Here is a 21,011-nt window from a genome sequence, read left to right as displayed (position 1 = left end):
TTAGCCCCTGCCCCTGTTGCAAATTGCCAGCTCACTGAGCTCAGCAGATCCGAAGGACACGGATTCCTGATCATTCCAAAATTGTCGCGAACCTGATGACCAACATCTGTCGGCCTTATGAACGAGCAATTACCCGCCTCTCCGACGCCGTCGTTCACATCGACTGCAAGCCTAAGTGGGTCGAGTGAGGCAGACAGCGATCTCTTCTCAACCCTGTTCGAGCTACCAGCGCTTAGCTACTCACCCAGCTCCGCTTCCGACAGAGGAGATCGCCCTTTTCCTTACACTCGGTCCAAGACACGTTGGCGAAAGCGACCAAACGACGAGCTAAAGTATCTGCGAGCTCAAATCATCGATCTAGAGGGTCTGAAAACGGCGCTGAGCTACCAGCCGAGACGACATGGTGGGAATGCCAATGAACCCCACGTCAGCGAAGAGTGTCACGCGAAGCAGCTGCATGCTGCGCTCAAAGAGAACCGAAGACTGCGAGCAATGGTAGCGCGTCGGTTCCAACTCGCTTGCTCGCTTCAAAGTGCAATCGATGAGCAGTTGCGGCTGAGAGCTGGGAAAATCTCATGGCCGAAAAGCACTGCGACTTCGGACGAGTTGATTTTTGCCTTGCTGGACGAAGAGAAAGACAAGCAGTTCGCTGTGCTCGACAAGGTAATGGAGGAGAGTGGGATCGCGCGAGTATTTCACTCGCTGTACTCTTCACTGCAGCTCCAAGTTAGCGGAAATCGAGTGTCGTTCCAGCACAGCGAGGTGCGAATGCTCCCGTTCAATGTGGCGGATGTGGCTGGCTCGCTTCGACACTGTTTGAGCTACGGATCGAGAGTCGGGCCGACTAGACACTGTCGCAACATTCGGATGTATGACGAATACTTTCATGCTGTTACGGCCGACAAGGTGGAACTGCCAGAGACTCAACCTGCCGACGTCAGCTCCAGAGTCGTTCAGTTATGTGTAGCTAAGCCTGAGAAGACGGTCGTGACGTGGTCGGCTTATGTTGAGTATAAAGGTTCGAAGTGCATTCGTTTGCTGGAGAAGACGTGGATTGTATTGGAAGCGATTCCGTTGGGAAAACTCGGTATGTTTCCGGTGGGGGGACGGATGCACGGCACGTTGATGCGAGTTGTAGTTCGATTGACGCCGGTAGAGACTGAGTTTGATCTGCACAAGACAAAAGATGTCGAGGAGATGGCGAACGTCGTTGTGGGCACGTACCAGCGCAATGGCCAACGGATGCTCCAGGCGATGCTCGAGTATTTGAAAGATTGCCAACGAAATCGGTGAGAAACGTGAACAAAACTAAGCACCAAGAGAGTGGCAGCCACGCATTTAGCACTTTACGTGTGTCGTTGCGCACGATGTGGCGAGTATTACAGGTAAATACAGGAGGAAGTAGCAGGAGTAAGTCGTATGTGTTCCAAGAACAAATGTAATTGCTTGTCACTTGGGCCTCAATGCGATAATCGTTGGAATCAACTACAGTATTAACCTTATTGAACTTAGATATGTTCATTTAAAGTGGAAAAGCTTCTAGCATCATTTCCACTTTACTGTGTACGAGTCGTACCTCTTCACTATCCTGTTGACTCAGTCCATTTCCAATTTTATGACTTTTTAAAGACCCGGACAACTATTATGCACCACTACAGTAGGTAACGGACAGAGCAGTGTCATTTAGCTTGGGCTTTGTCGGGTGTCGTCTCGCGCCGTTCGCAACAACTCACTCGAACCTCATTTCAGTAAACGAAGATGGCCGAGCAATACGATCGAGAAGGGCGACCATTTCCTTACACCCGATCGAAGACGCGATGGCGCAAGCGGCCGAGTGACGAGCTCAAGTACTTGAAAGCGCAAGTGGTTGACTTGGAGAAGCTACTTGCAGCTCTCAGCCACTCTGACTCGTCCCGTCCGAGACTTCTGAACGACGGAGAGACGACCAGTGACAACCAAGTTGAGATGCTCCAAAAACTTTACCGAGAAAGTGAAGTAGACAAGTTAAAAGACGCGATGAAGCAGAACCAGTACCTGCGAGCAATGCTCGTCCGGAAAGTTCACTTGGCTCGATCTCTCCAGTCCGCCATTAGTGAGCAGATGCGACTAGGCGTACGGAAGATATCGTGGCCAACCCGTGAAGGAGCAGCAGATGAAGTGATTTTCGCCTTGCTAGATGAAGAGAAAGAGCGTCAGTACGCTGTGCTTGACGAAATGTTGGAGCAAAGCGGGATGGCACGAGTTTATCACCATTCATTCTCTAGGCTCCTGCTTCATCAAAGCGGGAAAACAGTGTCGTTCCAGCACAATGAAGTGCGCCTGCTCCCGTTTGCCGTGTCGGATGTCGCTCGCGCATTGCGCCACAGCTTGAGTTTTGGGGCGCGAGTTGGGCCGACCAAGCATTGTCGAGACATCCGCATGTACGATAGCTACTTCCACGCGGTTACTGCTGACAGCGTCCAGCTGCCAGACGCCCAATCTGCGGAGGTCAAGTCGAGAGTGCTTCAGTTGTGTGTCACTCAGCCAGAACGCACTGTGGTGACCTGGTCGGGCTACGTCGAGTATAAAAGCCACAAGTTTATTCGCCTACTGGAGAAAACGTGGGTCGTCCTGGAGTCCATTCCGATGCCGGCAACGGGAGGAAGGACTCATGGGACGTTGATGCGGGTGGTTGTTCGCTTGACGCCAGTCGAAGCTGAGCTAGATCCACAGAAACCGGAGGATATTGTGGAGATGGCAAATGTAGTCGTAAGCACTTATCAACGCCATGGACAACGAATGCTCCAGTCGATGCTTGAACAGCTGAGCGATTGCATGAGAACGGGAACACGCATTTGAAGACGTGAAAGGTGCCTGCATCTTGTGGTGTCGGTGGTTTTTAAGGAGAGGGTCGAGTTAAAAGTGAGTGGTTAAACGTGAGAACAGTGTCAACATGATCGAGTAGCAAGATAACACAAGCTCTTCACGCTTTGGCAATGGCATGAATGTAACTTCGCTCAACCTCGTGAAATACACGTACTGTACATGTAGCTCCCTATCAGTGCAGCTCAATTCAATTCTAGGAAGATAGAGGGTTTTACATGAGGCAATTGAGCTCGAACATTGCCACTTCTTGGCGAGGAAAACTTTGCTGACAGGCATGTCAGACGTCCTATAAACCGACCGTCTACTGTAGAAACCAAGAATCAACGTTAAGCTTAGGACGCCACGACATCTTTCGATCTCCACTCATGTTGGAAATGCGCCTGTTGGTATAACGTCGTACGTGTACGATCAACAGAAGATACCCGTTGCTGTCATTCAAGTGGAACCCCCTATTATATCGCCAACGAACTAACGTTTCTTGACTCAGCGGACATCTTACCAAGGTAAAGTTATATTGTGCATGTCGGATCTTATCCGGTAGCAGTACTGGTGAAAACAATGGCCTGCCATCAGCAAGGATTGTGGGGACTGGTAACGTTCACATCCGCATACATGTACAGTGCGAGCGTCGCGCTCTATGGATTATTACCAGTAATGTGTTTGCGGTCAATGTATGTTTTGCCCGATGGCTGTATGTGTATATGGAGCACGTGGCGTTTCTTTAGTCAATACGAACATGTGGGTGGGGCATTGTGAGCTTCTGTATGCTTTCTTTCTGTGTTGAAGATCTTTGCCTTTACTACCTGGCCTCCTTATGGTGTTGATGTGAAATCGATATACTTCCCAGCAAATGTAGGTGAGTCTCGTTGACGAACTATTTGGACCCATTCTGTCTGGTCATTCTCCAATTACCCTCGCCGCGATGAATACTACCGTACAAGAGCCCTGGAGCCTTCAACCGACCTGGAATGGTTTTGGTAAGGCTATTCAATCTCCAAGCAACGCCTCGGTTACCGAATCGGACGCGTCAAGTGAGAGCGACTGTGATCTGTTAAGCCTGTTCGAGCAGCCACTGTCTCCCAAGTGTGTCAGCAGAGAGCGCTCCGACAGAGGAGGGCGTCCGTTTCCGTACACCCGATCCAAGACGCGATGGCGCAAGCGTCCTCATGACGAGATCAAGTACCTACGGGGTCAACTTGGTGAGCTGCAGAAACTGAAAAGTGAGTTGAGCAATCGCGACACGAAGCCATTCCATGCCAACGATCCTACGAAGGACAGCAACCGCCCCGAGTCCTTCCAATATGTCCGTGAAGAAAAGAGCGACAAAGAACTTGGCGCGGCGCTGGCAGAGAATCGAAAACTGCGCTCGATGGTGGCTGCTCGTCGTCAAGTGACGAAGGCGCTTCAAGTTGCGATCGACGAGCAAGTACGACTCAAGGCACAAAGAGTTTATCACGCCAATGACTCGGTGGCTCCAGCCGAGTTACTCCCCGCTTAAGGGAGTGTTGAAAGTGTCGTTTTGGTGTTGTTTGGAAGTATTATGAAGTCGAGACGGGAACCTTTTGAGTCGTAGCAATAGACCAACTTTTATCATGAGTTTGCCGTTATTACCGCGTTGCGTCTTGCGTAGTCATTCGCGTTTTATCAGCACAGCAACGTTAGACGAACGAGATCGCGTTTCCTACTGCACCAGAGCTGCTGGAATACGCATGATCGAAGGACGCGCCCAACTCGTCAAGTAAATGTGATCACCAAAGCGAGACGCGCCTGAAATAATCGGCGTCTGGCCCTGAGAAGCTTCGTACACGAAGCGAATGTCGCCCGTTTCCAAGTCTACCGAAGCAAACAACCCAAGACGATGCACGAAGATCACCGTCATCCACGTCGGGAGTAGCGACAAAAGCTTGCGCATCTTGACGCTCTGCTTGAGGTAATGGAAGACGCCTCCGTTGTTGTGCGACACCATCCCCACCATCAGCACTTCTGTCTCATTCTCCCCAGCGCCGACCTTCTCGATCGAGATATTGTCAGGCTCACCAGGCAAGAAGGCAAAGTCTTTGATCTGCTTCGTTTTCAAGTCGAAGCGCACGATCTTGTTCTGGAACATGATCGCTATGAGCAGACCAGACCCGTCCTTGTCCAACGTCAGCCCATTGGGGAATCCCAGACTCCCAGCCACCACATTGACCCTCTCAGTCCTCGGATCAAAGTGCAGCAAGTAGCCCGAAGGCATCCGTTCCAAGAACTCCATCACCACGCGGTTGCGTTGGAAGCGACGCGACGACTCTGTCACGTACACTTCCCCCGTCTCGTGCACGACTGCGATGCCGTTCAAGAAGTTGGTGTGTTCCTCTCCGACGCGACTGAACAGCAGCGTGTGCTTGCCAGTGGCGTCGAACAGCAGCAGGCCTTTGTACGCGTCCGCCACCAGCAGCACTTGGTCGCCCGTGAACGTCTTGGCGTCTGGGATTCTCTTGAGGAACTTGGTGAACGGCTTGGCCGGCGCAAACGCGAGTCCCAGCGGACGTCCACACGTCGGTTCCATGTCTAGAGCGCCGCACTCGGGCAGATCGCGTCCAGTTCTGGAAAAATTGCGGAGCTCATTCGCTGCGGCGGTGAAGCTCGCGAGACGACCATCAGCCAATCCGACGTAGGCGACTCCATCCTGACTTACTACCAAGTCTTCTGCGCTCAGAGCCTGGCCGAGGAAGAGACTCTCGGCATGCGGAGCTTCGAACAGCTCCGTGTTGCTCACCAGCGTCTTGGTCTCATTGTAACGAGCCTCCTGTTGGCTGGTGCGCAGATCGTAGGCGCACTCCAACGGCTGCGGCTCCACTTCACCCGGATATTGGTCCAGGGCTGAGGATAACAGAATGACGAAGAAACATGCTGCGAGCAGCTCACGAGACAGGAAGTTGCGCACTTGCATCGTAGGAACACTTCCACCACACGAGCAATTGATGAATGACGTCAATTTGTGTGTTAGGATTTTATTTTTTAGGTGCCTGACTAGATGATCTAATTTTACAAAATACTCTCAAAACTAATACACTACACTTCTTAAAACAACAAAATCACGCTGCTGAAATCATATACCCCCACATTTTAAATTACATTTATTGTAAGAAATAAGGTTTGCCAAGTGTAATGTATTATGTGCTCATAGCTGATTACGACTCGCGATTTGTGATTTACTGCGTCTTCTTCTTCATGGCATTATCTAGCATGAGGTTCTCCAATACCTGGTAGAGCAGACTGAAGTTGCAGTTGTATGTTTCCATGACAATTTCCGTCATCTCGTCGACGTGCTGCTTCTCGTCTTCCTCCGAGTAAAACTGCATGACAGGCGCCACGCGGACTGCCGATCGCAGTGTGGTTCCTGGAGCTTGGGAAATGTAGCCATTCCTCTTGAATTGATAAGGCTCTAGAGCGATCCATCCTTTCTCCTCGAGGCGGATGAACATGGAGCCTTGGATCTCAACGTACGCTGCCCACACGTTAATCGTTCGAGTTGCCTCCGGAATGCTCCGCTGAACAAGCCTTGTTGTGACTTCTACTTGACGGCCATTCGGTAAATTTAGTGTAGTGACCGTAGTAGCCCGTAAACAGTTGTCTTCCTTCCAGAGCTTTCGACAACGAGCCATCGGGCGTCCCGCGTCTCCGTGGCTGAGCGAGTTGTGCAATGCGTGGACTACACTTGAGAACGGCAGCAAATGAGCCTCACGAACGTAAAAGGAGATTCCGTCCGCATTGCGCTTTACGTGGAGTTTTGGGTTTAACTCGCAGTGCTCAAGCGAAACTGCGCTGGTTGCCAGCTCTTTGTCTACTGAAGCGTGTTGACTCCCCATATCCTCTTCAAGTAAAGCGTAGATCATTTTTTCAGATAGATTCGAAGGCTGAGGTCGCTCCGCGTCGCCAGTGAACCAACGTCTTTCCTGACTCGATTTTCTCCAGTGCTGGTCGATGGCATTTTCCAGCATTCGAGCCACGCGTAGCTGTTCTTCCAGCGCTGTACGAAGCTTCACGTTTTTCATCAGCACCTTATTGGCTTGTGCACTCTGTCTCGCAGCTAGGCTCTCCCACGTGTCGTCCTCACTAAGCTCTAGCTCGACGGTAGATGTCAGACGACTGTCCGGTTGGCGCAGTACTTGTAGCTCTTCCTGGAGGTCGACCACCTGCTGCCGCAAATACTCGAGCTCATGGTTCGGTCGCTTCCGCAGACGCCCTTGGCATCTCGTGTACGGCGTCGAGCGCTCAGTCTTGAGCATTGGTATACACGCCTCCATGTCTATTCGGGGAATATTTTATGTCGATTTGTCTTGCTGGCCTTATGGGAAATCGAGTGCCAAGGGATCGGCTCACATTGCTAGTGTGTCTCTTGCTTCAGCAGTCTACGAAGAGGCATGTTCCTTACGTGAGGGAGGAGAAGCACCATAACAATCATAACGGTGACAGAGCATGACAAGAAATCACACGTGTGACCTGCATAATGATGACTATTCAAGGGGATTTCTGGGTCAGCTAAACTGTCGCCTTAGCGCTCGCGCTGGCGTTCTCGACTGCGACTCCGACTACGATCGCGGTCGCGATCTCTGTCGTAGTAGTCGCTGTTGGGGCGGTGTGGGCGGTAGGGTCGACTGCGATCCGAGCGGCTGTGGTGGTGGTGGCCTCCGCTGCGATAGTGGTCGCTCCTGTCGCGATATCCGCTGCGCTCGCCTCGTTGTCGCAGATAGCGGTCGCCATTCTTCGTGTTGCTTCCGTTTGCTGCTGCTGCTGCTGCCATCTCTTCGTGGTGACGCTTCTTGGATTGATACTCATGCGTAGACGACACGCTGAACTTCGGCAGACTGCGACGGCAACGATCCGCGTTAGCTGCAATAACCAATCACAATTCTAACCCAGATAGCAACTTACTCGCGCGGTTTGCACGTTTGTACGCGCCAAAAGTAGTCGTGGTCCATGGCTTCAGCGGCTGTGATGCGCTTGGCAGGGTCAAGCTGCAATAACTTTTCTAGCAAGTCGATTGCGTGTGGGGGAAAACTACGCGAGCAGCACACAACAGTTAGTCCACGACTGTAAAGAGCTCGTCTTCTACAATAGTAGCGCTGAATTACTTTTTGAATCGCTCACGCAGTGGGCAGACGAACTTGTCGTCCATTTGGAAGCTCTCGGCCCCCGGTAGCATAAAGAATCCAGGCCACGTTTCCTCCGTCGGCATGCCACGCAGCCCAAAGATCAGCTGGAGCTGCGTCAAAAACCAAAGCAACGTTAGTATTATCTCCCTCCGACTGACTTAAAGCCAGCATCACGATAACGAACCTGCTCAATCTCAGTCTTGCCTTGTAGAATAGGCTTCCCTAATAGCAGCTCGCCGAAGATGCAGCCAATCGACCAGACATCCACCGAGCAATCGTACGACGTTGAACCCATGAGCAGTTCCGGTGGTCGGTACCAAAGCGTGACGACCTTGTTCGTGTACCTCCCAGCCTTTGCGTTCACCTCGTTCCAGAACCTCGAGAGGCCGAAATCGCCGACCTTGAGCATCCCTTGGTTGTTCAGCAGCAGGTTGGACGCTTTAATATCGCGATGGAGGATCTTGTTGCGGTGCATGAACGCGATTCCCGTCAGCAGCTGCCGCATGTAACATTGGATCTGTGTGCGCGTGAACTTAACGCGCGGATGGTTCAATAGCCCTGAGAGATCGTGCTCCATGTACTCGAACGCAAAGTACAATGGCGGTCTCTTGCCTTCCTTTGGCGGAGCTGCAGTTTGGCAGCATAAGAGTGCGAATAGGCGGGGCAAGGTTCTGTTGAGATCTGCCATCACGCATACCTACAAAAGCTACTTACCACTCGATGAAACGATCTCCTTGAGCTCCAATATGTTTGGGTGTTTGAGGTACTTGAGGATCTTCATCTCGCGGATAGAAGTCACCGGGAACTACACCAAAGTAATTGTTACAACGTCAGCAGAAATGTTACACCAATGCAGTACTACGGTAGCTAGCTAGAATACTGCACGTACTCCGTTCTTCTCGACATCTGGCCTCAGTTTCTTCAGCGCTACAATATCCTTCGTCACTTTATGCTGACACTTGAACACCTCACTACAGTCCAACAACTCCATTAGGGGCGCAGCTCTCTCTCTCTCTCTTTACACACTGGACGTACCCATATGTGCCCGATCCAACCTTGTCAATTATACTGTAGTTGTCGATATCTCCGATATAAAATCTGGGCTTCTTGGTCGGCTCTTCCCTCACTGTCTCTGTTGGCATGATCTCCCGTTCTCTCACGGCACTTCTCATAGACGCAATGACCGATGACGACGAGGCGTCTGCTAGCGCTGTGAGGTCTGTTGTGCTGCCTGTCTCGTCCCGTTCGTCGTCTCCATCTTCTCCGTCACTCTCGTCTCTCTGTTTAGGTGGCGATGTAGGCACCCCAGTGTCTTCGGTGGCTTGCACAGCACTTTCAAGGGCCCCAGACAAGTCTACAGCGATCTTAGCGCCCGGAGGGGAGAATGGAGGTGGCGGAGGTGGGGGCGGCGTGCGCAATGGACTTGCAACAGGTGGAGAAGGCGGCGGTGGAGGCGTTGGGAAGCTCTGGGGCTCTGCTGGCTCGTCAGCGCTCTCTACACTGCGCGTATCGTCGTCATTTTCCTCCAATGGTCGGTACTTGGGTGGCGTACAGGACGGAGGGGGCGGAGCTGGCGGGTCTTCAGGACAAGGAGGCAATGGAGACGAGAAGCTGGAGTTGTGGCTGCTCTTAGACTTGTCTGGAGTGGGTCGAGGGAGTGCGGCGGGCGTACGCGCTGTTCTACGAGCTTTCGAAGTGGATTTGGAGGGTTTCTTAGGCACAGAAGACGCAAGAGACGCAGCAGAGTGCGATGGTGGCGGAGGCAGAGGCGAGGACGGCGCAGGAGGAGACGAGGGCGGCGCGGCGTCCGCCATAGCTTGATGGACTTGTGAGTACGGCTTGAGCAACATAAACTCGATAAAGATTAACAAGCAACTTAAACTAAGTTGCGGAAGGAAGTTGAAGTTGTTGTTAAAAACGGGCAACGGCGACGATTGAGTGCCGCAACGTTGGTCGCTACACTTGCCGGAGGGTAACTGGAAGGAAACGACTGCCACTTGCTTGAGCCATTGTGTTGCTATCTCAGTCTTCTGGCCATTGCGGATGGTGCAAGACGACACTGGAGCAGCAATGTTGCTGCTGAGTAGAATCAACGAAACTCTGAGCGACTCGAGCTCGGGCAGTACTGCTGGCCACATGGCGGACTCGACGGCCGGCCAACGCCACAGTGCGTTCGTAGAAGAAAATGGTAGTTGCACTGTTGAGTATACGCACTGACGATTATTTGTGGCGACAGGCATCGAGTTCTATCTGTATGTGTTTCTGGGCGTCGTCGTCGCGCTGGCTGGTGGATCCGTGATGCTCTACTGTCTGCATCAGCGTCGGATGCAGCGCTTCGAGCAGAACGACAACGCCAACAACAACATGCAGAGACATTTGCTCGAGGACAGCGTCATCCAGGACGGACAAGAAGAGTGGCAGTGCTCGGTGTGTTATCACGAGAATCATCCTGCCAAGAGGGAGTGTCTGATGTGCGGCACGCCGGAAGGTGCGAAAAGGAAGAAAGTCTTGTAGTTCTTCTTGCTGACATTTTTCCATTGATGCAGTTATCTCGCAGGGGGTGGCGATGCCATCAGCACCTAGTGGCAAACAAGCGAGAAAGTCGTTCCAGCTGCTCACAAGCGAATCGACGGAGGCGCAGGCTGCGCTTGCCGCTCGGAATCGCTCGTTTCATGTTCGGCGTTTGAATGAGATGAATCTCAACCAAAGACAGCGAGGCGCACGACGACGCCATTTGTGGCAGCGAGAGAGAACTGCTGCTGGTCAGTTCCGCTGGGTGCGCGTCGGTCATTGCCAGCCACCTCGGCTCAGCCAGTTCGCCTTAAGCATCCGTGCTAGTTTTCCAACAGCTGCAGCCTCATTGATACCGGGAGGTGCTGGAACGGAGAACGAGCGAGTGTCGGCGCCTGCAGCGTATGCTTTCGACGAAGAATCTCACAGTTCGACCAGCCCGATATCACCCACAAGGGCTAGTCATAGCAACAAGGAAGATCTGGGCGTGGAAACGGAGTTGACCATGGTTGAATCGACGCACGCTGATGGGGCCTTTTCGCCTGCCATCCGCAAGAACGTCCGAATTTGTCGTAGCCCAGTCAACTGCGATGATCTCACGGCATCAGCAGTAAGTACAGACGACGGCCTGATAGCGCAGCCGTCCGTTGGCTACATACGGCACGTAAACGAACACGGGCATGCTGAATGGGTACCTGCAGACTCGCTGGTGCACGAGCGCGCGGCGATGACTGCGATTGATATCGAGGAATTCCCACGAGCCACCAGCTTTATCGACTTCGAATCGGTCGCGGCTCTTCCTTTTACGGCAAAAGTGCGCTGGTTTCTGAAAGAATTGGGCAAAGTGGCCGTGCCATGGGATGAGGGCCACCTTCTCCTCAAGATCCGTCGCGAAGCTGTGCTGAGTGAGTCCATGCACTTGCTTATGCTGGTCCCTGCGGCTGATCTTAGGCAGCGCTTACGAATCGAGTTCATCGACGAGCCTGGGTTAGATGCCGGCGGTCTGTTGCGCGAGTGGGTTCTACTCCTTTGCGAGCAGCTCTTTGACGAGAGCTATGGACTATTCCAGCGAACACACGCCGACCAATCGGGCTACTGGATCAACCCGAACTCGCGTGAAATCCATCGCGATCACTTGCACTGCTTCCAGTTCATTGGGCGATTACTGGCGAAATGTATGCTCGAAGGACAGTTGTTGACAGTGCACTTGGCACTTCCGCTTCTCAAGCATCTACTGGGAGTGCCTATCTCCTTCTCTGACCTTGAATTCCTAGATGCAGAACTCCATCGTCACGCACTCTGGCTGCGGGACAATGAAGGCGCCGAAGCTCTCGCCCTCGACTTCACAGCTCAACGACAGGGAAATGACGGATCCATCATCACAGAGGAACTCAAAGCAGGAGGCAAAGACATTCCCGTGACAGATGCCAATAAGGAAGAGTATCTGACGCTGTTGCTCAAGCACAAGATGTTTGGTGCGGTGCGGGAGCAGCTCGAGGCCTTGCTTCAAGGTCTGTACGACGTCCTGCCACGCACACTCCTGGCGGTCTTCGATTACCAAGAGCTGGAGCTGCTTGTGTGCGGTGTGCCGTCAATCGACGTCGCCGACTGGGAATCCCACACTGACGTCCGCTACATGCGCGCCGAGCAGGGTCCTAACAAACCGGCGGCAGCAGAGCGCCAAGTCGTGAAGTGGTTCTGGGACACTGTGCGTGGGTTCTCGCAGGAAGAACGTGCACGTCTACTGCAGTTCGTCACCGGCACCTCTCGTGTGCCGGCTGAAGGCTTCCGAGCATTGCTAAGCCACGACGGACGTATCCGTCGCTTCGGTCTTCAGATGGTGGCAATTGGAGCTCCTCCAGCTGGGCTCTACCCGAAAGCTCACACGTGCTTCAACCGCCTGGATCTACCGGTCTATCGCTCACTGGAAGAGCTCGTCACGTACCTAACTCTCGTTATTAACATGGAGATCACAGGATTTACCATGCAGTAAAGGCAACAGATACTTCTCAGCCCACAAGTCTTGAGGTGAACGTACATGTATCGATATATCTATATGGTGCGTCAGTCGCAGCTGCTTAGTTGTTCACTGAGAACTTGTGGCCGCACTTCTTACACTCGTAGAAGACCGTCTGGCCCTCGTCGGCCGAACGGAGCTGTAGCGTGTAGTAGTCCATCTCCGGGTTGCCGCACTTGGGGCATGTCTCCTCCACCGTGGCGCGGGCGGGGCCCGTGACTTCGCTCATGACCTTCTCAGCATCCAGCCACTTGGGTGTCGGCTTGTCCTCGCTACGGGTCACCACTGTCAGCGACGGCAGATCTGGACAATTGACGAAGGTTAAAGTGGGTCATATTGTTGATGTCACAATAACGCAGCAGAGACGCACCTTGATAGCGGCAACGGTATTCACACGCGGAGCACACGATGCTGTTTGTGTCCGGGTGGTCCAAGATGGTACCGCAGTGCGGACAGAAGGCCGGACCTGTGGATGTCGCGCTCGAGGCGAAGAACTCCGTCGACATGGTTGCTACACTGCTAATGTGTCGATGCTTTTTCAGCCAACCGATGCGATTTCCATGTTGCAAAGATAGAATTCTAGATTTGGTTTCAGATCTGAATTTGCTAGATCACATCAAAAATCAAATATATATTTCAGCTGGAATTTTTTTAGCTGCGTTTTGGCAGAAACTTTCATTTCTATCTTTTACTAAGAAAAAAAACAGCTCCGTAGATGACAGAAAAAAACGCTGCGACAAAACTCTAAAAACGTTTTTTTGCCATTTCCGTCCGAGCGATGTTTTTTTGTCATCTTCGGTTTTCATTTCCAAACAATTGAGAGGCTTCTGCGTAATTGCAACTTCAACAAAAACTGGTTTCATGGAATGGTTTCAACATAATTGCATTCAGGAAAACCACTCGCTCCAGGCAAAGTCACCACGTTGCTGCGCATTCTGCGAGGATGATAAACTATTGTGAGCCGTGCGCTTAGCCGCGATCTCGACACGGCAAATTGGACACGAATTGCCGATCTGCAGCCACTCGTGCAGACACACAGTGTGGAACATGTGCTGAGTTGAAGATTTGTTCAAACACATAGTGAGAAGGACGCACGGCCAAAACAAGTTCCAATAAAAAACCTTACTGTACCTGACATGGCATCCGTGTGACTTTCATGCCGATCGACATCTCCACCTGGCAGATTACACACTCGCGAGCGTCCTTCCGCACGATGATGTCGGCCGAAATACCCTCGTCGCGTTTGTCGCGGACAAATTCCACAAATCTGTGAAAAAAGTGATCGGGTCCGACTAAACTCATGCAAACAAACGCTCAACTACAGCAGCGCTTGACTTTACCCTTTGCCGACTTTCGCGCTCATCATGAACGCAGGGATCGTCACGTTCTTGCTTTCGCCGGAAGAGTCCGTCATCGTATACGGCCACACGTCGACGGTCTGGATGATGATCACTCCTGCAGCACCCGCAGCTTGAGCTCGAAGAACCTTTTGCGCAAACGTGCAGCCTCCGCGTGCCATCACCACGATCTTCGGAATAGAGAAAGCAGAAGCGAAAAGCGATTGAGCATTCGACGCACCATTTTCATCTTATCTAATATCCCACCTTGTCTTTCATCTCACTGATAGTCTGAAAGGGTTTGGCACCGTCGAAAGGGTCAGCAATGACAACACTGCGCTTCTTGATCGACTCACACGGGCCAAAGTTCCCGGGGATAGCGATCACCTGACCAAAAACCACATTCGAAAGCGTAAATATCTCCCAAATTCTTCTTTGCGAACCAACTAAAGACCCACCTCGCCCTTGATCCCCTCCACGATGACAGCCACTTCAATCGTTGACGCCTGGTCAGCAGTGAACGGCCCCAAGTTCTTTACTGGGTTTTTTACGTACAGTAATCATTGAGGCCAATAAACTTAGTGTCGACTGATCGAACAACAATAGCGGCACAGTCTCCCTTACCAGCCTCGTCAGACGCAGGTCGACGCGCTCCAGTATCTCCTCCTCCGTTCCAGTCGGTGCCGATCTGCGTCAATAAGCGCATTACCATTGTCTGCAGCTCCTGTACACTCGTCTCGGTGCCGTCAAACATCGCGCCAGGTATGGTCTATACCGCAAATACAATTGAGCCTCAATCACCAGCTTACTTCGGAATAAAACATTGCAGGAGTGTATTCCAGACACACCTGCCCTGCCGGAGCTGTAGGTTGCTGTCGACGTTCTAGCTCGCAGCCACACATCAAGCAGCGCTTACGATCTACAGTGCCAACCACAGTACAACGGTTAGTCAGAAGCCCGCTCGCTTGAGGTCCAACCAGGCATATCCCCCTTTACCTGCCGTCATGGACTGAGGGACTTCATTGCAATCTCTGCAGAAAAGCTCGACAGCTGCAGTCGAAGCAGTCTGTATACAGCAGTGACACAACCAAGATAATTAGTTACAGTTAAGGGGTGGTCGAACGCGTTCGTGCTGGCTGCATACATCGGCGGCTGTGAACGCCAAGTCATCGAACGATGCCATTCTTTTCGGCAAATGTGACCTTGGACAACATTCACCTGTCTAATCCGATGATATGTATCCATGTGCCACAAAACTGTTTTGAGCAGGTTGATTGGAAGTAGCTTTGCATTTTAACATTGATACGGCATACTAGTAACTAAATAACTGCGGCAAGCGTCGTCGCGCTGCCAATACACGAGAATTTCACTATCTCGTGGTGCGAGAGGCTGAGTCGTTGCTGACGTCGGTGCGACTTGTGGCGAAGTCGTAAGCTTCGAGCTTGACGACCAGAACGGTGATATTGTCGGCAGCACGGCGATCCAGTGCGAGTGCAACGAGTGCGTCTGCGGCGGCCTGTGGGTCTTTGAAGCGGGTAGCGACCTTTGCTGCCTGCTTGTTTGTGACCACGTCCCAGAGTCCGTCCGTCGCCATAATGAGGAAGCGGTCGTTCTTACTGACCTTACGGGTCTGCACCTCGGGGTCACAAGAGATGTACGGCTTCAGAGATACATCGCCGATCGATCGTGACACAGCCAACTGGCCGTTCACGCGCGGGACGTCGATCATCTTCTTGAAAGGCCACATTTTATACATGAATCTGGGTTTGCCGGTGACGAAGGCACCTTTGGCTTTCAGACGTTCGCGTTCGTCCTTGCGGTTGGGTTTCTGGTCGTCGGACATTGCAATGGCGTCACCATGGCGGGTGACCACTACGGCACGGGAGTCACCAACGTTGCCGACATGCAGGAGACCGTCACGCACGATGGCAACGAGTAGTGTGGAGCCGTCGTCCGTGGCGAACGAGCGTTTGTGGCTCCGACGAGCGGCCGAGGCGATTGCGGAATTTGAAGCGTGGCGAGCGATGTTGCAGAAGTCGGCGTCTAGCAAAAGGCGAACAAGAATGGTAAGATATTAAAAAAATCATTCAGTCTCGCTGCAAGTGCGAAGACGTACCGAGGCCTCGAACGGCGTTAGTAATGGCGTCGTTCACAGTGGATTCCTGGGCGAGCTGCTCATGGATTCGCGGGAAAATATTCTCGGCGCAGAAGCGCGAGGCGCGGTCGCCCGCGTGACCGTCGAAGATGCCGAAGCAGCCACTGGCCGAGCTGGTGTATCCATTGAGAGTGAGTCTCTCCACTACCTTGCCTCCGATGAAGTAGGCGTCCTGTTGGGTGTCAAAAAGTGGCATCAGAGTCAGCACTGGGTCATGAATAATGGCAATTATTACATTATTTTACAAAACGAGAGCGCACCTCTTGGTTGAGTTTGCCACCACGGTCGGTAGCGATGCCGACGGGTACGTCGTACATGTCATCTGTCTCGAGCTGCTTGGAAGCGGGGCTAACGGCTACGAACTCGTCAGGTTTTGAGGAGGTGGGATGCTTTCGCTTGTGATGGAGCGGAACTCCGGTCATGGTGAGTGTGGGTTGCTGGGGGCAGTGAAGTAGCGGTGGGGTTTTCTCGGTGGTGCAATGATATTATGTTTGCACAAGGACGAAAATTGCGTAATGACCGCCCATTTGCAGATGTCAGTGATTTTTCGTCCGTCGCTGCGCCCATGATGACGGCGCGGATCGCAAAGCGATGGCGACGTTTCGCGCTGGACCTTATTGTCTTAGTGAACCCCATATAAAAAAGTCCCGTCGTAAAGGTAGGAAATGCTGCTTTGCTTACCATCCCAGAGGGAAGCGCGAAGAGAGCATGCTTCACATGTGCCGGATCGGCACTGCCGGTAAGGCATTGGAAATTGCACTGCAATAGCATGCAAACTACGTAGACCTCGAAACCCGGAGTAAGAGCACATCTGTGCCCTGCGATAGCGTAGGAGCGCTACGCTTCCGGCAGTGCCACGACCACCACTAAGCTACAGCAGGAATCTTGGAGATACGCTTTTATAGCAATCGGCGCTACGCGGAATCATTCGGCACGACGACTGGACACACCTGTGCAGGGAAGGCGCAGATCCGCCCAGACACACACGCGACGCGCACCAGGAAGGCTGGTCACCAGCGCAGACGGAGCGTTGTGCCAATCTTTCGCAGAGCTCCAAGTTTCAGTTTGTTTTTTAATCTGCATTCCGACACCGTCACTCGCAGAAAGATCTGACGAAAGCTACGATAATACTGGTAGCGATTCGCTACTATTCATAGCGAATGTACAGTAGTTCGTCAGATCTCTGGGGGCGAGTCGTTATTATTAATACAATAGGTATTACAGTACTCGTACAAGTATAGCCAACAGGGCAGGTCTCCAAGCTGCCCAGACGGTGAGTTAACTTGGTCACCAACACTCCGAAGCGGGCGCGAAATCATGGACGGTCCCTGCAGCCCGTGTCAGGGAGAATCTAACGAGGGCCCTCATCCGGAGGGCTCTCGCACAAAAGGTCCATGTGTGATTGTGATGTACCTACCGGTATAAACCGGTACTTTCGTGTAGACGAATGGCTGTAAGCTGTAGACGAAGATTATAGACGAACGAAAGGTCACCAAATACAATTTGATTAGCCATGAGCGGCAACAACCTCCCCCTTCACGCTATTCAGCCGCCCAGAGACCACTTACAGCTCTCACGATGCCGCTGAAGCCGCGCTGCACCAGTGGACGCTAGATCACGGCTTCAACGTCTCTCGCCGACGTGTTCGGTACAAGGGTGGCCCCGAACGCGAAATTTGGGCTCGTAACTACGAGTGTGACCGTGCAGGGGCCCCTAAGAACACTCAACACCTGACCGAGCATGATCGGAAGCGTACGCTACGGGGATCGAAGCGCTCGGCTTGCCCGATGCGGATAGGGATTAGGGCTGTATTTAAAGATGACACTGCCGGCCAGTGGAAGATTGTTCATACTGCTCGAAGCACGCATCATAATCATCAACCTTCGCGGGATGTTCGTGGGTGGACGTTGAGAACCCTGCTCCTGGTCAACCAAAGAAGGAGAATTCTTGGCAAACGAACTCATTTATGGCGAGTTTCTACGAGGCTGTGGACGCCGAAACAGAAGCCGACTTCAATGCCAAGCGTGAGGATCTAATTGAGAAGTGCAAACCAGTGTCAGATTACCTCGATCTGCATTGGTGGAAATACAAGACAAGGATTGTCAACACTGTACAAACAAGTACATGCACTTTGGTGTCCGCGATACTTCCACAGTTGAAGGAGCGCATGCCAAGATCAGAGCAAATTCGAATCGAGTCAAGGAGATTTGTACACGGTGTTTAAGAAGCTTCTGAGTTGGTGGACGATCGCGGCGTCGGAGACGCGCTTACTTATGGAGCAAAACGCAGTCACTGCACCTCACATATTCCAGAAGAACCGTTATTCCAGAGTAGTTCGTATTATCACACGAGTAGCTCTGGGAGAAACAGAGAGGCTGTAGAAAGATGCGGAGAAGATAGTAAACAGCGGGGTTTAGCGTAGCAAGTGCTCAGGTGTTTTCCGTGTCGTACACGGCAGACCATGCCTGCACGAGATAATTTCGATCATCGAGTCCAACGGGCAGCGGTTCTTAGCTCCTCATGATTTCGACAAGCATTGGTGGGTTTATAGGGATCAAGATAAGCACACTGTGCCAAGAATTCAAGAACCAGCTACAATCCGCACGATTCGAAAGGGAAAACGACAAGCCCAGCATCGAAAGAATCAAGGCAAAAGAGGAACTGGACGCGAGCCAACTTTCAGTGAGCGCATGGATTTGAGTCATCCTGCTACTCCACCTACAATGTTAGGTCTGCCCCGATTGATATGCAACAGTTCGGCATCCACGAAGGAGACGTAATTTTGAGTTTCGAAGACGCTTTCCTACCACCGCGTTCATGGGGTTTTGCCGGCCGTATCCCCTTTACTGACCAGCAGCCAAACGAGAAGCAGTAGACCAGACAGAAGCTATACGTCTAAATATATGTTTTCTTGCAACTTCAACTTTAAATTTTACTTCGACTTCCAATAATTCAAAAAAAAGGAAATTTGCAATATGAACCTTCAAATGCGATGTAATGAGATCTTCTCCACCTGCTGGTCGCTCCCGTGGTCTCAGTTCGCGTGTGAACGCAAGCTACTCGCCACGGGGTATTCGACGTTGGGGCACAACTCGCATCTGAAGACATCCTCCTTGGCCTGACCCTGTCGCTTCAACCGGTTCGAAGCTCCATCGGGATTCTGCTCACACAAATACCGATGTTTGCGCAGCCCAGGCCCTTTTAGCATCTTGACACCGCAGAAACACACACACCATGGCTCGGAAGAACATTTTGGACCACATCAGGTGTCTAGTGCACGTCGTCGTAGCTTAGATAGCAGTGTACACGGTAGTTAGTTTTGATGAAAGCAACACCGCTGTGAATGAGATCTCCTCTAAAGATTAGGCAAAATCCCACGGGAATTTCCACAATGCGCTCTTTGCTGTCGTCCCTGGCAGCGAAGCATCCGTCGAAGACTCGAAGCCTCGTATTGGGCTGCAAAGCTAGCACCATGCTTGCTGGAACTCCGCCGGGATGGGCTGCGCGGGCACGAACTATGTCGTCGCCTTGGTAGTCCTGGTGGGCCTCCTGCTCTGTTCCGCCTGGCTTCGAGCGCATGAGCGAGAATACGCCTGGCTTCCAACCCAGGTGCAGCATTCCAATGACTACAGCCAGCGCCTTACGCAGCTCCAAGAGAGCTGGCGACAACGCAGCACTATCCACGCGAGACTGTTGGCGGTAGGAGTCGTCGCCACCTCCGACACGATTGAAAACTCCAGTGTACGTACGGGCCTTAGCTTCGGCTAGTAGTGTAGGTATAACGCGATCCGGTAGGACGAGGCCCACGGCCAGATATCCATTCGGCAGCAAGGGCCCGGTGACCGAGTTCATGAGTTTGCTTAGAATCTGAAAGTAAAACGTTTTTGTTTTTGCAACGGGAACGGTCGTTGGGACGGGAACGATTTGCAACGGGAACGGTCTCTGCAACGGGAACGATTTATACTGGTATTTACAAGTACAGATACCGGTAAACTGTAGTTTTTCTTACTGCTCTTTTTTATGCGAGGGCCCTCCGGATGAGGGCCCTCGTTAGATTCTCCCACAGGTTGCTGCAATGCTGTTTCAGCACACAGCAAATCATTTGTCTTGACTTCTGTAAACGTTTGACCTTCTAAGTGTCGCAATAAGACATAATCGACGATTAGAGGTCACAGCAGAAAAGGGACCAGCCGCGCTTCGCTTGGCCGGGCGCCCCTTCGGCGCCCCCGCGGTTCGCTGCGCAATAGATTTAAGATTTCCAAATACAGTATACGCTTGATCGGTTACGGTTTGTCAATGATGTGTCCTAATTGGTGACACAGCGTACAAGTTATTGTACAAAATGTCTTACCATACAAAATATGTTCTGTACCATACGTCGATACATCACCTTTTACAGGATAGGTAAATCAATGGTGCCCAGGAAACTCTCTGAAGACAGACTTATAAAATTCAATCACATCTCTTTTTTCTCTCCTCTACTCAAACTCCTCCATTTTTTCGCCTCACCCTCAATACGGTTGACTAAAGACTACAAAACCTACTGCAATGGTCGGCGCGTAGCCTGAAGCAGTTCTTGTTGAAAGGTGATTTACTGCAGATATGGATGAGGAAGGACACTTGGCATGTAACGGGGTACGTAGCCTTAAGTATACCCCTAGTTACATGAAGTGTGACACGTCATACTTCGGGATATTTGGTACAAGGTACCAAGGTCGTTCATTGGCTGATGACATTGCTTTTCTAAAGGTGACTTATAGTTTGTATTAAGCTCAAGCTTTATCTACCTATAAATATACTCAGTTTACATTCTACCTTAAATTGGTCACTTCGCGCCCTTTTTATATAAGGGGACCTGTGAACTGCCGTTCACTGAGAGTTGGTATACTCTCGGAAGCCAACTTCCTTTTAGCGCAAGGTACTGTGTGACCCCGTCACATGGCAAGTGAAAGGAAAAGAGAACTGAGGTATTCGAGCTAGCTGGTACTACG

The 21,011-nt window shown here is 51.8% G+C and overlaps 10 protein-coding genes across 10 annotated transcripts; 4 read left to right on the top strand and 6 right to left on the bottom strand.

Moving 5' to 3' along the window:
- Nucleotides 1-117: 117 nt before the first annotated feature.
- On the top strand, nucleotides 118-1,293 carry PITG_06712 (uncharacterized protein; the record flags this gene model as incomplete). Its single annotated transcript, XM_002904661.1, has 2 exons — nucleotides 118-1,087; nucleotides 1,157-1,293. The coding sequence occupies 2 exons, from the start codon at nucleotides 118-120 to the stop codon at nucleotides 1,291-1,293; spliced, it is 1,107 nt and encodes a 368-aa protein (XP_002904707.1).
- Nucleotides 1,294-2,100: 807 nt separating this feature from the next.
- Nucleotides 2,101-2,838, top strand: PITG_06711 (uncharacterized protein; the record flags this gene model as incomplete). Its single annotated transcript, XM_002904660.1, has 2 exons — nucleotides 2,101-2,195; nucleotides 2,265-2,838. The coding sequence occupies 2 exons, from the start codon at nucleotides 2,101-2,103 to the stop codon at nucleotides 2,836-2,838; spliced, it is 669 nt and encodes a 222-aa protein (XP_002904706.1).
- A 1,775-nt stretch (nucleotides 2,839-4,613) lies between these two features.
- Nucleotides 4,614-5,817, bottom strand: PITG_06710 (uncharacterized protein; the record flags this gene model as incomplete). The annotated part of the gene is made up of 2 exons (XM_002904659.1): nucleotides 4,614-4,632; nucleotides 4,671-5,817. The coding sequence occupies 2 exons, from the start codon at nucleotides 5,792-5,794 to the stop codon at nucleotides 4,614-4,616; spliced, it is 1,143 nt and encodes a 380-aa protein (XP_002904705.1).
- Nucleotides 5,818-6,056: 239 nt separating this feature from the next.
- Nucleotides 6,057-7,133, bottom strand: PITG_06709 (uncharacterized protein; the record flags this gene model as incomplete). Its single annotated transcript, XM_002904658.1, has 1 exon — nucleotides 6,057-7,133. One exon carries the CDS (start codon nucleotides 7,131-7,133, stop codon nucleotides 6,057-6,059), a length of 1,077 nt encoding a protein of 358 aa, XP_002904704.1.
- Nucleotides 7,134-7,399: 266 nt separating this feature from the next.
- On the bottom strand, nucleotides 7,400-9,814 carry PITG_06708 (cyclin-dependent kinase, putative; the record flags this gene model as incomplete). Its single annotated transcript, XM_002904657.1, has 7 exons — nucleotides 7,400-7,712; nucleotides 7,780-7,905; nucleotides 7,980-8,110; nucleotides 8,185-8,627; nucleotides 8,715-8,805; nucleotides 8,890-8,971; nucleotides 9,036-9,814. 7 exons carry the CDS (start codon nucleotides 9,812-9,814, stop codon nucleotides 7,400-7,402), a joined length of 1,965 nt encoding a protein of 654 aa, XP_002904703.1.
- A 550-nt stretch (nucleotides 9,815-10,364) lies between these two features.
- PITG_06707 (HECT E3 ubiquitin ligase, putative) lies at nucleotides 10,365-12,504 on the top strand (the record flags this gene model as incomplete). The annotated part of the gene is made up of 3 exons (XM_002904656.1): nucleotides 10,365-10,488; nucleotides 10,577-10,837; nucleotides 10,913-12,504. The coding sequence occupies 3 exons, from the start codon at nucleotides 10,365-10,367 to the stop codon at nucleotides 12,502-12,504; spliced, it is 1,977 nt and encodes a 658-aa protein (XP_002904702.1).
- An 85-nt stretch (nucleotides 12,505-12,589) lies between these two features.
- PITG_06706 (uncharacterized protein) lies at nucleotides 12,590-13,034 on the bottom strand (the record flags this gene model as incomplete). Its single annotated transcript, XM_002904655.1, has 2 exons — nucleotides 12,590-12,831; nucleotides 12,899-13,034. The coding sequence occupies 2 exons, from the start codon at nucleotides 13,032-13,034 to the stop codon at nucleotides 12,590-12,592; spliced, it is 378 nt and encodes a 125-aa protein (XP_002904701.1).
- Nucleotides 13,035-13,415: 381 nt separating this feature from the next.
- PITG_06705 (uncharacterized protein) lies at nucleotides 13,416-15,048 on the bottom strand (the record flags this gene model as incomplete). Its single annotated transcript, XM_002904654.1, has 9 exons — nucleotides 13,416-13,580; nucleotides 13,660-13,795; nucleotides 13,869-14,056; nucleotides 14,133-14,252; nucleotides 14,324-14,403; nucleotides 14,490-14,601; nucleotides 14,714-14,784; nucleotides 14,862-14,931; nucleotides 15,010-15,048. 9 exons carry the CDS (start codon nucleotides 15,046-15,048, stop codon nucleotides 13,416-13,418), a joined length of 981 nt encoding a protein of 326 aa, XP_002904700.1.
- A 412-nt stretch (nucleotides 15,049-15,460) lies between these two features.
- PITG_06704 (uncharacterized protein) lies at nucleotides 15,461-15,912 on the top strand (the record flags this gene model as incomplete). The annotated part of the gene is made up of 2 exons (XM_002904653.1): nucleotides 15,461-15,837; nucleotides 15,888-15,912. 2 exons carry the CDS (start codon nucleotides 15,461-15,463, stop codon nucleotides 15,910-15,912), a joined length of 402 nt encoding a protein of 133 aa, XP_002904699.1.
- A 40-nt stretch (nucleotides 15,913-15,952) lies between these two features.
- PITG_06703 (uncharacterized protein) lies at nucleotides 15,953-16,442 on the bottom strand (the record flags this gene model as incomplete). Its single annotated transcript, XM_002904652.1, has 2 exons — nucleotides 15,953-16,192; nucleotides 16,281-16,442. 2 exons carry the CDS (start codon nucleotides 16,440-16,442, stop codon nucleotides 15,953-15,955), a joined length of 402 nt encoding a protein of 133 aa, XP_002904698.1.
- Between the last annotated feature and the right edge of the window lie 4,569 nt (nucleotides 16,443-21,011).

The sequence above is a fragment of the Phytophthora infestans genome, genomic scaffold, assembly GCF_000142945.1.
Source record: "Phytophthora infestans T30-4 supercont1.10 genomic scaffold, whole genome shotgun sequence".
NCBI classification, from domain to species: Eukaryota; Oomycota; class Peronosporomycetes; order Peronosporales; family Peronosporaceae; genus Phytophthora; species Phytophthora infestans.
The sequence above is the reverse complement of the archived record's forward strand: the minus strand, read 5'-3'. Positions and strand labels throughout refer to the sequence as shown.